General features: G+C 37.9%; 1 protein-coding gene across 1 annotated transcript; it reads left to right on the top strand.

The window, feature by feature from the left end:
* The first annotated feature begins 7,784 nt into the window (after positions 1-7,784).
* LOC120330233 (uronyl 2-sulfotransferase-like) lies at positions 7,785-17,405 on the top strand. The gene is made up of 9 exons (XM_039397108.2): positions 7,785-8,059; positions 9,077-9,183; positions 11,806-12,185; positions 12,301-12,398; positions 13,145-13,276; positions 13,726-13,876; positions 14,693-14,787; positions 15,426-15,595; positions 16,186-17,405. The coding sequence occupies exons 1-9, from the start codon at positions 7,980-7,982 to the stop codon at positions 16,362-16,364; spliced, it is 1,392 nt and encodes a 463-aa protein (XP_039253042.2). The 5' UTR covers positions 7,785-7,979; the 3' UTR covers positions 16,365-17,405.

Here is a 17,405-nt window from a genome sequence, read left to right on the forward strand (position 1 = left end):
CGCACCAAGATGGCGCACAACCTGAACTCAGGTTGCGTACCAGGTTAGGGTTCAGGGTATGCGACATCTTGGTGCGCATACTTCAGGAGCACCGAAATTTTTCTATGGATTGGTAAATCGGTGGTAAGAATTCAAGATCCCTCTATATCCTTGGTTCTCAAACTGAGGTCCGCGGTCGATTGGGGGTCCGCGAAGCGATTTTAGGGAGACAGCTTCAACCTTGGCTCAGAAGCACTTTGATTTGAAGTAAATTTTGATGTCATGCTTTTACCGTGTTTCTCCAAAGCACGACACGCTCTATCGACATTATTATGTAACAAACGTTGGTGAACGTGGCAAATAGCGTAAATCGGAGCGTACGTACCTTTCCCCGGGCATCGACTTCCTTGTTTACTTCGTGACATTGGTCAATCAGCAAGAAGCAAAAAGTGACGTAACAATGCTCCCTTTTCGCATCCGCTCAGACACTTTTCTCACTCAGACAGATTTTTAAGCGCGGTCGTAAACATTACCTCGTTTTCGTAAAGTATGGAAAGAATTTTTCGGGGGTCAAAGGTCGGGGAAAGGTCCATTGTTTATGGTAGGCATGTGCATCTAATTGCAAATTTTCTCAGGGTAATTTAAAAATGCCCCCCGCCACAAAAAAATGAATGTAAATATAACGATTCATATATATGTGATATTTGTTTTGTTGTGATAAGTTCTGGAGGAAAAGAAAAACCACCAGTGACACAGTCCTATCCCGATGTCGCTAAGATGGCACTAAAAATGCTCATTTCATTTGCAACAATTTACAGATTTACGAATGTGAGGCAGCTTTTTCTACGTTATTCGCTATTAAAACAAAATGTCAAAACAGAATGCTCGTGAGACACGATATGAGAGTTGCATTATAAAAAACTGAACCAATATAGAACTAACTAGTCGAAGCCAAGCAGGCGCACCCATCTCATGATGAATGCTTGATATACCGCGTTGCTATTTGCTTCCATTTCTTTAGTGGATCGCGAGTCATCAGAAAATATGAAAGGGGACCGTTATGCATAAATTTTCGAAAAGTTTGAGAACCACTGCTCTATATTGAGAGAGTGAAGATAGAGATAATGGAAGAAAGGATGTGCAGTACGTGACGTCATAATATTATGACGTCATATTTATGAAATTTTTACGACTAACAGCTCTGTGACACCGACAATCATATTATCTTCATACAGGGCTATCGAATTATTATCCAAAAAAATTGACATATGATGGTCGTCGCAAAATCTTTCAATAGTTACAAGCTGTGGTTCGACGCCCATTCATGCATCTGAAACGAAACTATAACCAGAAAAATTAAAGAGGAGACTCTGACTTAAATACTGTTCACTCTTGTTTGGGAATTTTTACAAAATTATTAAAATGGTGTGGCAAACAATTTTCGTTATTTATCACATTTCTTATCTTTTATTCTAATTTCTTTTTTATTTATTTATTTTTTGGTTATCATATAATTTATCTAAAGCTTCTCCCTTTTTTCTAATTTTATAAATGCCCTATGGTTGTGTGTGTGTGTGCGAGTGTGAATGATTTGATTCAGTAGTTTTAGGTGAGTGAACACGTACCCCTTTTTTTTGGCAATATCTCCCATCTTATATTCTGTACGTTTTAAACCTTATCAAAGGATTTGTTTATTCTCCTGATTTCATAATCAGTTTTTATTTATTTATTTTTATCAACCGTTTCATCGCCTATCTGCTAATTATTGAGTCGAAATATGCTTATCTATCTTGTCCGATGCAAAGTTAAACTTCAGGCAGTTTACGGGTGTGGTTTCATTATATGATATTAAATCGTGAATTTGTGGATTTATCATTCGGAAGGGAACACGAAAAAGTACGATGAGTAAAGCAAAAAACTTACATAGCGGTATGACAACGCAGATATTAGATTAGGCGGTACTCCCGTAGTGTGTGTACCACGTCGGGGTTAATTTTTTTTTTCGATTTTCCTTATTTAGTTCTATTACAAGTTCGGGGACTGCCTGTGCTAGCCAAGTATATATACCCACAGCCCATAGGTTTCAGTCCTTTTACACAACTTGATGTAAAGTAGGGAACAAAATTAGTTACCTCTATATTGGTACACACACTTCTGAAGCGCCGATTAAGCTACCAAAGTTAATGTCATACTCATTGGAAACAAGGTAGACCTATAGACCGATATCCCAACTCAGATATTTCTGTAATTCACGAACATACTTTCATTCGGTACAAATCTTATACCATTCGCTAAAAGTGTTGACATTACGGTGGAAAATGAGTCATTTCTTGGTATTGTTGAGTATTGTTCTCCCGATTCGTGATAATATTGCTGTCTTGTCATACAGTTTTATCTGTTTTTGGCTGTGGACGAAAATTTCCAATTTTACTATTATTGAGTCACAGATTTCTTTATGATGTCATAAATTCATCACTCTCAGAAGACGACAGTTAATTGTGATGACATAGTTCAATAAGTGAGTGGAAGATTATTAAACGCCCGCAGGCGAAAATACAGTCAACTGAAGTGCGTACTCGCTGTTATTACAGAAATACGACCGCTTTAGAGTTTTATGTGAACATTCAGACAGATGTTTAATCTAGCGGTGAAAGATTGAGTTGAAATGAAGAGAAGCTTACAAGTTGTAGCGAAATCAGCGCTGCAGTCAGGACCGAATTTACCATTAGTTAAGGTATGGTGAAGCCTATGTGCCTTTTTAAATTGTAAAGGCATGTTTAATATGAAACCAGTTGAAACTTTATAAAATTGATATGATATTTGTTTAATCAGGTTAATAGTTCTAACTAAGTAATAGTAGGAATATTAAATACGACAGAATAATTCAATTTGGAAATCTGCTGATTTGTAAATGTAGAGAATCTATATTAATTGTCATGAATTTAGTACTACAGATCATTTCACATATATTTGAGCCTATATCTGGCTTGCCTATGCTACTGACCCATTGATATAAATCGTTTCGTCAAAAAAATTTCTAAAATATTTTCTATCTCACCCAATATCGCCTGAGAAAAATAGGTATATCCTTCTGTTTATGTTAGGTTGAAGTTGAATAAGTAAAATATAGGTAACTAATGAATGTAGAGTATACGATATTTCATAACGTGTATTTTAGTATTGTAGAAAAATAAACTACTGACTGATGAATCATTTATAAGATGGGACAATATCTCAACGAAAATAGAATCAAAGCACATGAGCGCTAATGGTTGCCGACCCGAAGATATTTTGATGTTTACGGCGAGGAAATACAGAAATACTTCGCAAGTATTTCAGCCGTATTGTTTGGTCTTTTAGTATTATTGTAATACACATTTATGCGCATATTATAGACTGATCAAACTGCGCAAAATAGAGCTTTAGAGGTAACTGTGGCTTAGCATTTATTAAAGATTAAAAATAACAGAAACATGGTTTTTACGCACATAGAGTAACATTTAGGTTTACCACCGGATTGGGATTCATGCCAAAAATGGGTGATTCACGCATAAAGTTATTCGCGAAAGATTCTTCAATAAAAGCAAGCCGTTTTTCCGACTTGATCTTTTTAAATCGTTAACACAGTGTTCAATGTTTTCAAATTGAATAAAAATTTATATCGTTTATGTATATTTTTCGATCGATTGGGTTTCTGCTGTACTAACTATACTCTTGCGTCGGTATGCAAAAACGGAAGTTGTTTCCAACCGCGGAGCTCTCCCCCCTCTCCTCGCAATTTTTTTAATGAATAATTTGCTAGCGTTATGTGCCAAATTGCACTGTTGTTTTTGCACATCTTGAGTAGTTGATTATTTGATCATGAATAAGTATTATTATGGCAAAAATTATAAAAACTAAAGAATAACAGTAATACTACAGCGAGAAAAATTACTTTCCGGTGTGTAACATTGATTAATGCGAGATTATTGCAGTTGAACTGTGTATGTCTGAGAGGGTCTAGCTTAGTCAGAAACGAAACGTTAAAGAAATATATTCGTATTAGTGTGCAACAAGACTTTTGAATACTTCTTTTAGCTGTGCACCTTCATGATTTTGGTTCCAGTCGCCTACTATTTTGTATTTTTTTTAGCTTCATCCCAAATTTTGCTGGCCTTCCAGATAACATTTGGTTTGTTATTGTTATGTTGTTGTGTATTGTCAAGGCGATCAAAATAACATTGATTGATTGATCCACTTTGTGGCCACTTTACTCTCACCTATAATCGGATTAGAATAGGGGGATACGTTTCCTGGGAATGATGGGAACGCCCTTCAGATGTTTTCATTGGCAACACCCATATTACGACATAAAGCAATCCAATCCATGTAATTGTTTCATAACAATAAAATAATTTCACACTTCATTAATCGATCTTTCCTCAAGCTTCGACTTCCTCGATCACTTCCCTAACATTGGCTAATCACCAAGGTGTATTAACAGCTACGTAACAAGTGGAATTTTAAAAGTCGCTGAGACACTTTATTCACTCAGACAGATTTTTAGGCATGGTGGTAAACATTAGATCGTTTTCGTGGTTTTTGCAAGCTTTTTGTCGGTTTTAGTTTTGTTTACAAAATTTTGGAATAAATCAAATGACTCGATGATTATTTTCTATTTGAGGAGGTTTAGTTTAGTTGTTGTAGGGATTCAATGAAAGGGGAGACATAACGCCAAAATTTTCACACTAATTACACATCACAGCGCTTTTCCAAAATTGCGAAAGATTGAAATGTATCGCATTAAGTTGATTCAAATCTGTCAAAACAAACTTCTCTTTTTTTTTTACAAGTTATTCTCATTTCGTCATAATGCATCATTCGTAATTTATTTGACTTCCTATTAGTAAGAACTAGATCATAAGTGGTTTTCCAAGAGTTTTAATTGCCATTGATATTAGAGTAGATGTTGCGACTCCGAGTATGTTTGAGTTTGAAGGTAAGGATATCGCTCATTTTCATATATATCGGTTGGTTCATTTTTTTAAGGATTATTGATATCAAGCCGGGAAACGTCCGATTTTCAGTAAATCGTTCAAGATTAGAGCAAAATAATGTTGGAAAAGTCGTATGATTTAGGTATCACTGCAAATGCCGCGAATTTGCTTTTAAAAAAGAAATTGGCTGAAAAAAAATTTGCTACACCTATTGCTTCACGGATCATGAAAGTTTAACGGCCCCTAGTTGTGAACATGTCTGCCGGTTGGTAATTGCCAACTTGCCAAAACATTTCCTGTTCACTTCCTTAACACTGGCCAATCGGAATAAAGAAATCATAGTAACGCACGATCAGTCAGTCAACCTTTTCTTAACATTGTAGCGCTTTATCAGTTTCTGCTTGTCTGTAGACTTATTCAATGCAAAGCTCAGAAACTTATATATAGATAAACACTGTTCTCAGATGCCTGCCTCGCGTTTAGATCGTTTCAACACAATTAGTCTTTGTCTCTTAATGAACCGCGATTCATTAATTGTATGTTATTATGCGCTTACTGTGATCACCACAGGCCATTGGCATTTGTACGGCAGATTTTAATTATTAGTTACAATTAGGAAGTAGTAAGTTGAGGCAAGGCATATGAAAAGCAAACCATATAGTTTGACATTGTTTCAAATGTCTGAGAAACGCTTAGGCAGAACATGGAAGGAAATAAAAGTTTTTATGTATATTCGACTACATCAGGGGTGGGCAACAGGCTGCCCGTGGGCCACAACCCGCCCGCCAAGCCATTTAATGTGGCCCTTGTCAACACTCAGATTGTTTCACGTCAATCATAAAATTCTAATCGGACAGTTCATGTCTTGGGTCCTTTTGTCGCTCGTGGGCTAAAATTAAAGTTGCAAGTCATTGGCGGGCCGCACATATTTTAAAAAAGTTGAAAAACCGTTGCCTCATTGCATCTCTTAAAATTCCATTTGAATATTTTCAGCGCCATTGAACCCTTTGCACTTAGCATCAATTTTTCTGCGTTTTGTTGCCATTTGCTTAATTAAATTATATGCTTATTAAACGAGTAATTGTGAATTATATAATTGTTAGATCATAATATAATTTAGTCTAAAGAATATATTCGTCAAAACGGATGTTTTGTTACTATAGGTTAGTGAAGCGTCGCGGGCCGGATTATAGTGCTCCGCGGGCCGTAGGTTGTCGACCCCTGGTTTATGTGAAAAAAGCGCTCTCACGTGAGTAAAAATACATAATGATTTTTGCTCTTGTCGCTGCATTAAATCTTTCTATTTGAGAAAAACACTCCCGCCACGTTTTAAAATAACAAATTAATTATCATCCAGTTCGGGTTCGGGTTAGGAAGGATTTGAAAATTCAAATTTCCAGCACAATATGTATCCCTAACCCAAATCCTAGCTAGATAATTACTATTTTTTTTCTTCTTATTTTGAGCGTTGACGGGGCTTTGTACAAAAGATCCCTAAGTGTATATAAGTGAATGTACACTGTATAGTAAAACACGAAAAACTGGTAAGAACCGTTTCGAATGTCAATCAATACAGGCCATAGTTGCTATAACTGTTATAAATTCACTAGATCGCAGCTGTTTTGCTGATCACATTGAATTGAACTTCCAAAGTCTCTGTTCAGTCTGTATTTACTACTCGGTAATTCTGTCCCTAATTCTTATAATTCTTGGCGCGTTAGTGATTGCCCATAGTTTCTATCAAAAATGAGTTTTCTTTCTTCGGAGCAGATTTTCTTACGAGAGATAATGACCTAATATTCACGGCTAGGTGTTTACTATAAAATAGCAGTAAATTTTCCATATTTTTCTAATAGTACAACGATGCCAAACAAGCCCTGAGGGTAGTTCATGCGGGGATGAGAATATGTGTAATCAAATAAACGAATCAGAAAATTACTTTCAATCGCCATGTTTTGTCTGGGCTGCGGGCTAGTGCTTACGACGTCACATTTAACCTAGTTGATGTCAAAAATACTCGGATTTTAAATCCCGTGATCAGGATCTCGTATTGGGGGTATGAAATTGTAGTGCATTTTCCATTTTCAGTATAACGGTGCCTTGTAAAGCCCTGCGGCGCTGCGGGTACTTCATGCAAGGAACAGATATGTGTAATCGAATATTTAAATCAGCGATAGTTTGCTTGCCAGTGGTTTCTGAGTGTACTGTTAGAAAAATTGTAAAATTCATATGGCTTTATGTGTGATCTGTTTCAGCAATGGTTTCTAAACTGCGCGTATCAAGATTTAAATTTTGCCGCAAAATATTAATCTGCAAAATGTAAATCTGCACGTTCTGGAGTGAAGTACATTTAGTATTGCGGGCGATTAAAATTACTGGTGTAGTCAGTGGAGAACCAAACTTTTCTGCCGCCCGGCTCGATGTTTTTGGTAGTGCTGCCCCTCATACCTAACTTCAATAACAATAATTTCGAAGATAAACAAATTATAAATGTTGTTATAAATGAGAATGAATAAATCGAAGGTCAAGTGAGAGTGAAATGTGTGCATTATTATAAATTAAATCATCAAACTGAGCAAACAAACTCACATGTACAAGATTAAACTCAATATTAACGATAAGCCATCTACAACGTGCTGCCCGGGGAAGCTGCCCCACTGGTCCTTATCTAGCCAGGTCTCTGGGTGTCGTTGATCCCAACTAAACCTTAATGAAAAAAACTCTCTCTCATCCCCCAAAGAAATTTATACTAACCTTTGAAGGACAATAACCAGCTAGAAGCTATTACCAAAAAATAAAATTGAACCCAAAAATTATTTTCATTTTCAGCTGCAACCTGATATAGTATATCTATTACATAGATAGATATAATTGCTAGTCAACTATTTAGTTTATCACGGATTTAATGCTACGGAAGTGAGCACTCTTTTAATCCGCTTAGGAATCGGATGTAAAATCATCTTCGATTCTGCCAACGATTTTGAAAATAAGATAAGCTGATAACGGATTCTACTTATCTATTTAATGGTGGAGTTAATTGAAGTTAAAATCAGGAAACATCAAGGGATGTTTCATAATAAAAAGTTTCGAAGACTTTTCAGAAGGTTAGTTCCCTTTGTTTTGTTAAAATATCGACCTTCTGCTAAAACTACTCGCCATCGCGGCCTTGCTCACATACCAAAGATCTCAGCATGACCCAGGATACGTGGTAACATAAGACCTTGCTCAAGTGACCGATCATTTCCTTAATTAAATATCAACTTTTGTAATATTTTAATATTAAGTAAACTCTTGATATGATCAAAAGGGAACATGGCACTTGGAAGGTCAGAGATCATGGTCCCTGGCAACTATTATAATATAGAACACATTGAAATGCTTTGGAGGGAAAACCTTGATTGAGTGAAATTTCCAAATATCGAGGCGAACGGGTAAAACAGTTTAAATAAGTAAACGAGAATATCGGTCAGAGACCGAAGACTTATCGATCGAAAGTTAGGGGATCCCCCAAAACAGCGCTCCTACTCCAGAGTGACACCTTGTGTCCCATCACTAATTAACTAATCAATCAATAACTCGCTAAATATAAGACATAATTCGCCCAAAATCAATAGGCTTCTGGTCCGAGAGATGATGAATGCACATGCAAAATCTGGAGCAGATTCAATCTCGCTTTCGTGAGATATCGCGAGCATCTAACAGACAGACAGACAGACAAATACCTATCAACACACTTACCGATTAAAATTGATAAGTAATAACGCGATCAGGCGTCAGTAATTATTTCAATGTGCTGTACCGAGGGTTCTGTTTGGCAGCTTGCAAAAGGTTGTTGGGCGAATAGTGTTTGCCAACAGGGGTGTACCCGGAAGGGGCGATTACAAGGCAGGGGTGCAGCCAGGTGGCACTGGGAAGGGGCGCAGCCAGCGGGGTTGAGGGTCGAATTCCCCCCTTCAAAATTCCTGGCTTACCCCTGAAGTTGGGTATGGGCTCGTGGAAGACATATTCAAAAGATTAACGAAAATATTTTGCCTGGAAATATAGTTTTTTCATGCAGCGTTACACACACACACTCACTTCGAACAACGCACTAAGCAAGCTAAATTTCTAATTCTTTTCAGATGTTCTGCCATGACAAAAATCGCTTCTCTAATGATGGTTTTCATTTTTATTTCCGGACTTTTCAACGCTGAATACGAGGAATATAACCAGGCAATAAAATCGGAAGGTAAGTAGGGGATTTCCCCTCCCTACCAGTATGTATATATTGAATTTCAATTTAGGCCTTCTCATCTTGGGTGTTATATTGCGGGGCGCTCCAGAAGTGTGTGTACCAATATGAGGGTAATTAACTTTGTTCGCCTACTTTACATCGAGTTGTGTAAAGGGACTGAAACCTATGGGCAGGGGGATTCACTTGGCTAGTCCCCAAACTCGTAAAAGAACTAAACTAAGGAAAATCGGAATGAAATTATGGCCTAACTTAGTGCTCACACTACGCGACTACGGGAGTACCAAATTGCCTATTTAATACGAAGATATCTGATTACACGCGGATAAATGCGCTATTAGCGGTTTTCTGACATTTTCATCGTGATAGAATTACGCTAAAAGTATGAAACTTAAATGTCAAAATGTCGTAAAGTGTCGGTAGAAGTATGACTATTGCTTTGAACTAAGGTTCGCTACAGTATTGAACATGACTGGGAACTCATGGTATTGTGATATCCGCTTTCCGGGTTTATGTCCGGGTTCATTCCCGGATTTGAATGTTTTTGAGAAGGTATTTTACTTTTTGTTAGTGGTATTACTAAATTGTCTTACTTACATGCAGTGTTGGAATTCAAATTTTTTGTCAGTCGGTTCCTTCACAAATATCCTATTTTTCAGCCGGTTCTGTTACAAATAGAACATTGACAGTAACCAGTAATGCTAACCGGTTCGCTGATCTCATGAGATTCCGTGAGACGGTTCTATAGAACCGGTGCGTACCGACTGAATCCCACCACTGCTTACATGCATACATCATAAGCTATTCAAAAAGTACAAAGACCACAGTACAATTCACTCTTGTATATTCTGCAAGCACGGGGAACATATTCATTTCAGATTTTTTGTACAAAAGCCCCCCCTCCACCCCCGCCAAAAACCACCTTCGCAACCGCTCAAAAAAATAAATAAAAATAGTATTAATTATCCGGTTAGAACCGTTAGAGTTAGGAATGCAGATTGCGTTGGAAATTCAAATTTTTAAATCATTCCTAACCACAACTAAATAATTACTAATTTGTTAATTTGAAACGTGGGGGAAGTGTTTTTTCAAATCACACATTTTTGCATTAGTCGAGGAGGCTTCGTGCGAATGATCTTTTATTTCTTTATGTGGATGAATTATACTTATGGTTATACGTTTACAAATGTTATACAAGGCTAATCCTTTGGGGCATTTTGTCATAACACAAACTCACACAAATCTGTGAAATACTTACAGCGGTTAGCTCGTATCGCTCCAGGGCATGCGAACTTAATAATAATAGAAAACGACGTGGAATTCAATGAAATTTGATGGTAAATCGGCACATTTATTAGTAAAACGTCAACAAACGAAAGCAAAAGGGTATATGTATCACAATTAAAAACCTAAAGTTAGTTTACTTTCAATTATGCTGCTATCGTTGTGCTATGTTATATTTGTGAAGGGCACATGTCGCGCAAATGTGTCTTAGGCCAGTAAGATTTTGAACATGTATGTGTTTATTATGCAGATGTTGTTACATTGTGAGGCAAATAAACACAGAAAAATGACGTAAATCCATAACTAATGTTGTTTTTCGTCGCGAATCTCAAGGCAATAGTCCGTCCTTGTTTACGATCTCCTTTTAACCGTGTCTCTTTGACCACAGAAGGTTTTCGCGAAGTTCTGTGGTAAAGGATAGTATATCAGGATAGGATAGAGTTTTCATTAGTCATTTCGGGAAAAAAAGTAAGCCGACAATAAAGTTAAATCATGGGAATAACAACATTCTCCCGTCCGGTTATCAGCCCATGTCAGGCATTAAAATAGCCATTCTTTTCAGTTGATGGCGGAGTATGACGTAACCGAGGGCTTATCAAACTGGAAGCGCGCAACGAATTTTAGGTGTCGCAAAGAGTACACACCAATTTAACACAAACTACTATATCTATTGTGAATTTTTAGACTTTTGATCTGGAACACAATTATCAATACCAGTGCAAAACATAAATCTCACAATTTTGAGAGAATAAATAGGATCACAGAAGCGGCGCGCTTACATAACAATGTCGACGTCGTGGAAATTTTTTGTATATTAGGAGGGGTCGCGATCTTGAAAGCTTAGGAAGCCCTGGCGTAATCAATCAGTGGTTATGTGAACCCCATCTCCTTCTTCCGGTTAGCGGTCTATGTCGGTTATAGGTAACCAGTTATATGTTTTTATTACATGGACTCTATGACGCGTGATAAGCGGATTATGTGAACCAAGGCCTCTTGTTCTGTTACCAGACCATGTCGGATACGGGAATATTCAACAACTTATTTGTTTCTGATATGTGGACTTGATGAGCTGCCCTACGACAGCGAGGAGTCCAGCAATCCTTTCGCACTTTCCCGATGGGATTAGAAAGTGAGAACCCGCACATAGTATTTGCAGCGACTTACTTTGAATACTGACTTTATGTGTGCGCCCGTGTGTAGATATGCGTGCGCTTATGTGTATGTGTGCGCTTATGTGTATGTGTGGATAAGCTATAATAGCTAACCACGCAACAACCTCAACTAGACTATGACGTCATAAAGTCGCATTTTTTGAAAAAAATCTCTTTATTACAGAAACACAAAGTGAAGTGTTGCTTGCCCGTCGTCAACGAATGCATGAAATTTCTGACGCGAGAAAAGAAGATAATGACGTCATCACCTCGGGGTATGACGTCACAAGAATGACAAATATCACTCCATTGAACAAACCTCTCAAAGAAGAAGAAAAAATCTTTACTTTGCTAACGTCAAACGAAAATCCAAAAAAATCGAAATCTGAGAAAAACGGCGGGAAAAGTAAACCTGCCCCTCCCATAAAAGTGAAGGCGGTCGCGAACGAACCGATATTTTTGAATATGGATTATGATAAGATGAAAACGGACGAATTTACTGAACATGAGAATAAATTACACGCGGAATGGCGAAGACGAATTGAAGAAAAGGAATTTGCTGAGGTTGGAATATTATTCAGTAGTGTGGGAATTTTTTCTAATTAAATATAAAATCTGTTACAATATCCAAATTCCTGATTCCTAGTTCCTGTATAACCTATGCCCTTTGATCTCACAGGTTCCTCCTAATCCATCATTCATCTTCCACAACAAGTTGCCGAAAAGCGGAAGTTCAACAATGAATAACATCCTGAAGAAATTAAGCAAAGCAAATCAGTAAGTCTAAGTGCTTTATTTGGAAAATAAAATAAACATTCAAAACAACACAGCTAGCTCATCAGATAATGTGTACAATTGTTTGTGTGTGATGACGTCATCGAAATTAAAAATTGCGCTCCTTGTGGTGGTTCCGCTATCGCGTAAGGTGAAATCTGCTGCTCAGCTGCACTACGGTACCGCTAGGGTGCTGTGACAGATTGCATAGCCGTATCACTCCGAGTTCATATCTCTGAGCACCGCTGTCTTATATGAGGTGAGACTGTGAACTTCGTAGATTGGCTGGGGGGCGCATTGTGCTAAGCGTTAGGAATACGCTCGCCACCGCACTTTTGATTACCCTTTGTGGGTTCGCAGGTTCGAAGCCCATGCGAGAAATTATGGTACTCCTGAAGTATGCGCACCAAGTTGTCGCACGACCTGAACCCTAACCGGTATACAACCTGAGTTCAGGTTGTGCGTCATCTTGGTGCGCATACTTCAGGAGGTCCGAAATTATTATGTGCGAGAGCATTGACCGACTGGGTTCACGTAGCCGCTAGTCGGTTACGACTTGCTCCACCATCAAGTCCATGCATTTGAAAACAAATAAATGGCTAACTAATCCCATGCCCGACATGGACTGGTAACCGGACGAGAGGCCGTGGTTCGCCATATGATTACGCAGTCCTATCGGCTCTCCTCTCTCCCGGAACAAATAATGAAATCCTAAAAATTCAACCTTAAATGTTCCTTTCCTTTCTCAGTTTCAACTTTTTGAAAATGGAGACATCGGATCTGCAAACATCTGATGACAGATATCTAATACAACAACTGAAAACTAAAGTCAAACCGCCGTTCGTGCTGCTGAAGCATCATAAATGGCTGAATTTTACGAGGTGAGAGAAATCTTATAATTTTCCATGAGTTGCCCATGAGTTTTTCAGGACGTTTCATACCTTGGCGTGCCAAATCCGTCCCGTTGGGTAATTCAATCTAGCCCGCCTGATGATGTCACAACTGAACTACAACCAAATTTAGCGATTTTGGCGGAAAATAGCGCGAGGAATTTGCTGAGATTGCGGTAAATTTAGTTTTGGCACGAGGCTTATTGTTTTCCGTTTTGCTTTGTAACATTGTTCATAAAATGTAACTTCTTATGTCATACTTACTTGGCTCGCCAGTCGAGTTGTGCAAAATTTTTGGTCCCTGGTACAAAAACCTTGCCCACCTGTGCACTAGCCGTAAATTCTCATCTATGTGCTCCATAATTATGATTTCCTGGATACCTCACTTTGCGAAGTTTTAAAAAACTCACGTCATCAATCTCATGACGTCATGTTTTCAGATCTAATCAACCTCAGCCTACATATATCAATGTAATGAGAGATCCATTGGAATGGTTTACTTCACGCTATTATTTCTCGAGGTATGGTTGGGAGAGGAAGCCTGGATGCAGGAAGGCTGACTGTGGAATGAGCGAAGCTGATAGACTTATGGTAAGTAATTGACATCCGGATCCGGATTTTGACTTCGGACCCCTGAATCGAAAATATTGACTCTGGTCCCAGCTCCCGATTTATTATTGTAAAAATTTTGAAGCCCACTTTGGGTTCTCCGGATTTGAATCCGGACGTGATGGAATTATAAATATTGATTCCGACCATAGCTCCTGACTTAATAATAAAAAAATTTTGGAACTTTGAGTTCAAGAATTTTGACTCCGACTACAGCATCTGCTGACGAATAACAAACTAAAGAACAACGAAATTATGACTCCAATTATTATGCCGAGACTGTAACTACAGCTACCTGTTTTGACAAAATGAAAATATCCCATGGAAAAAAGTGGCATGCTATTTAGTAGTCGCATCAACTTGCTGTTAAATCTAATTTTACCAATCTAATCCTTATGTTTGTGAGGACATATAGATAAACAAATATACTCTCTAGATTAAGAAAAGTATCAAAAATATCGGCTAAAATTGCCAAAGCAAATGCATGGCAGCATTAACGTGCAATACTGTAACCGACTAGATGTGGATGATTTGTCGACTTATTGACTGTCCAGAAATCCAATCCAATCTATTTATATTTTATCCATATTTCATTGCTGACTCCATCCATTTGAATGATTTCCTATATACAGCAAGGGCTAGTAGTCTTGGTGACCTAACTGGTCTTGCATACTGACCCTCACAAATAATTACGATCAACCAATAATTGTTAAATTATATTTCATTTTCTATTGCTCCCAATGTATCATAGTATTGACATTGTATGTGATAATGAACTTTTTTTCTCTTCTTCGACAGGACATAGATGAATGCGTTAAGAAACGACACAGGGAGTGCATGAATCCCTGGATGTATTTGCAATTCTTCTGTGGGACAGCGCCTGAGTGTTCAAAGTAAGTTATCGTTGTTCTTATATGTAGCTTCTCTCGCAATTTTGTTGTGCATCATAAAACAATATTATGACGTCATATTTCTGTTCTGAAACGCCACAGTAATACGTTATGACGTATCATCTTTAATTATGACGTCACATTCGTGTAGTATGACGTAATGTAGCCTTTGTGTATTAAGGCTTCACATTATACGTCAATTCACTCAACGACGGTTCGATAAAACATGTACTATTGTAGTGTGTCTTTTCGGAAATTAAAGCTAATTGAAATTGTTGTGATGTCACGCCTTAATTTTATGACGTAATATCATACTCCCATGGCGTTATGTTCGGTATTATTACGTCACCCTTAAGTTAATGACGAAACATCTTATTTCTATGACGCTGTGTTTTTAAATTATGACATCACTTTTTTGGACGCAAAATGAACCTATGGGATTGTTGTGAAAGGATTGGTTTTCCTTTCCACCACTGGGCTGATCGCTTTCAAAGTTTCGGTAGCTAGTGATAAAAGTGTCCGGTACTTTTTTCCTTTTTAAACTTTCTGTTGACCCTCTGGGTCTCTTGTCATAACGCCCCAAAATTACCGATTTCAATAGGTTTTCCTCCCATACTACACTGTAATATTCTATATCACAGCACTACAACACTAGAGCAGAAAGAGAGAGCAACAGAGATCGCGAAATCGAATATTCTAAACGAATATTACGTCGTTGGAGTCCTGGAACAGTTCGAAGATACGTTGAAATTATTTCAAACCATGATGCCAGATTTTTTCATTGATGTTATACCAACATGGAAATCGGAGTGTGAGTATCTTGGGTTTTGCGTTCTTGTTTTTATTAGGATGTTCGTATACAAAATTTAGGATAGGATTTACATATTTATCCCGAGGAAGAGGAAACCTGTAAGAGCAAACCAAGGTCTCTCGTCCGGTTACAAGTCCATGTTGGATATGGGATTAGTTAGCCAGTCGTTTTTAGAAGTACGGACTTGATGGTGGAGAAAACTGTGACCGATCAGCTGTAACGTGAACCACCCTACGAGGATTCCAGCAATCCTCTCGCACATAATTAACCTCTGTATCCCTAACACTTAGCGCGATGGGCCCCATTGCCGGGCGATTGATGCAGTTCATCCAGAAGACCTTGAAATAAAGTCACTGATATATAAGTTTGGAAAGGCGGCAATTTCCCTAGTTTGGAATTGCCTGGCCTATTTATTACACCCTGTGCGTAGAATTTGAACTGGACAAGTGTAACCTGCAATGCCAATACAGCTTAACGCTTCAACCGCTTGGCCTTCGCCCGATAAATTCAGTGAACGAGATAAATGTTTGAAAAACTATTTTATTCCAAATCTAGAAAATTGCTTTCAAAAAATTCAATTTTTTTTCTAGTTGTCCAGATCAAACAGAACATGACCCGAACGACGTACAAAAAAGAAATGAGTCTCGAATCCAAGAATTTCTTTCGATTCGGACCCCTGCATTATGAGATAGAACTTTACAATTTCGCAAGAGAATTATTCAACAAAAAATTAGAATATTTTCATATCGAATCTACTGTGATGACGTGATCGAAATGATGACGTCATAGAAAAAGAACCTACGAAAAAGAAGCACTCCATGTATGCTGAAAGGACGTCAGGTATGACGTCAAGCGACAACGTGGACTTAAAAAACGGCAAGCCCAAAGCAAAAATCTTAGCTATTACATGATTGTGTTGTTTTTTACCATGACGTGAACTCCGGAAAAAGCTATTTAAATGCTTTAGCTTTCATCCCACTATAATATAACTGTGATGTCATGAAATTTGAAAAACACATACAAAGACTGTTTCAAAACGTTTTATTCGGCCTTGATATCCGCTGTATAAAAGAGAGCAATTTGAGCAATGTGCTTTTATTCCGCAAGTATGAGAACAAAAAATAATGTCTTGCTTGTGCACATTCACTGCGAACGAGGCGCTGTTCCAGTAGCCACCGATACATTCAAGCATTTACTAGACCGGTATTACACTATGGGCGAAGTGATGGTATTCGAAAAAAAAATTTTCTGTATTATACGTAGCAATTTTTTATAGCTTGAAAGAGTTGAAACGCCTGTCCACGCATCTGTGTTGGCCAAGCCTTCCCTAAACAGATTGCACCCTGTTTTGGTCGAGTGTTTTTCTCCAATGAACTCAAGTCGACTGGTTTTTCATTTCAATCCACAGTACTTTCTTTGAGACATTCTAGGCCGCTTCTGGTTATTAAACCTAGCCATTTCGAATGTTCAATAATTAACCTTGTGATACGTGTTTCGAGAGTAGCAGAGTTTCATATATACACCCGTTGTAATACCCCAGAAACAGAGACCGTTAGCAAGGACACCTATTTCGAGGGATCGTATTTACCACAATGCTTTACGGCCCTATGATCCGGGACAGAGTAATGGTTATATAGATATGTTTGAGGGAAACACGAAATATGAATGGGCGCAAAATTCTTATATACGGTCCGTACCTGCCTACAGTTAGATTCCTGCTGTCGCTATTGTTACCAAACTGTTTATTTTTTAGATTTTGTTTTTTGCTCGTTTTTGTTTCTGTGAGTAATAAACTTAAACACTGTTGTAA

This window comes from Styela clava, chromosome 12 (genome assembly GCF_964204865.1).
Source record: "Styela clava chromosome 12, kaStyClav1.hap1.2, whole genome shotgun sequence".
In the NCBI taxonomy this organism is placed as follows: domain Eukaryota; kingdom Metazoa; phylum Chordata; class Ascidiacea; order Stolidobranchia; family Styelidae; genus Styela; species Styela clava.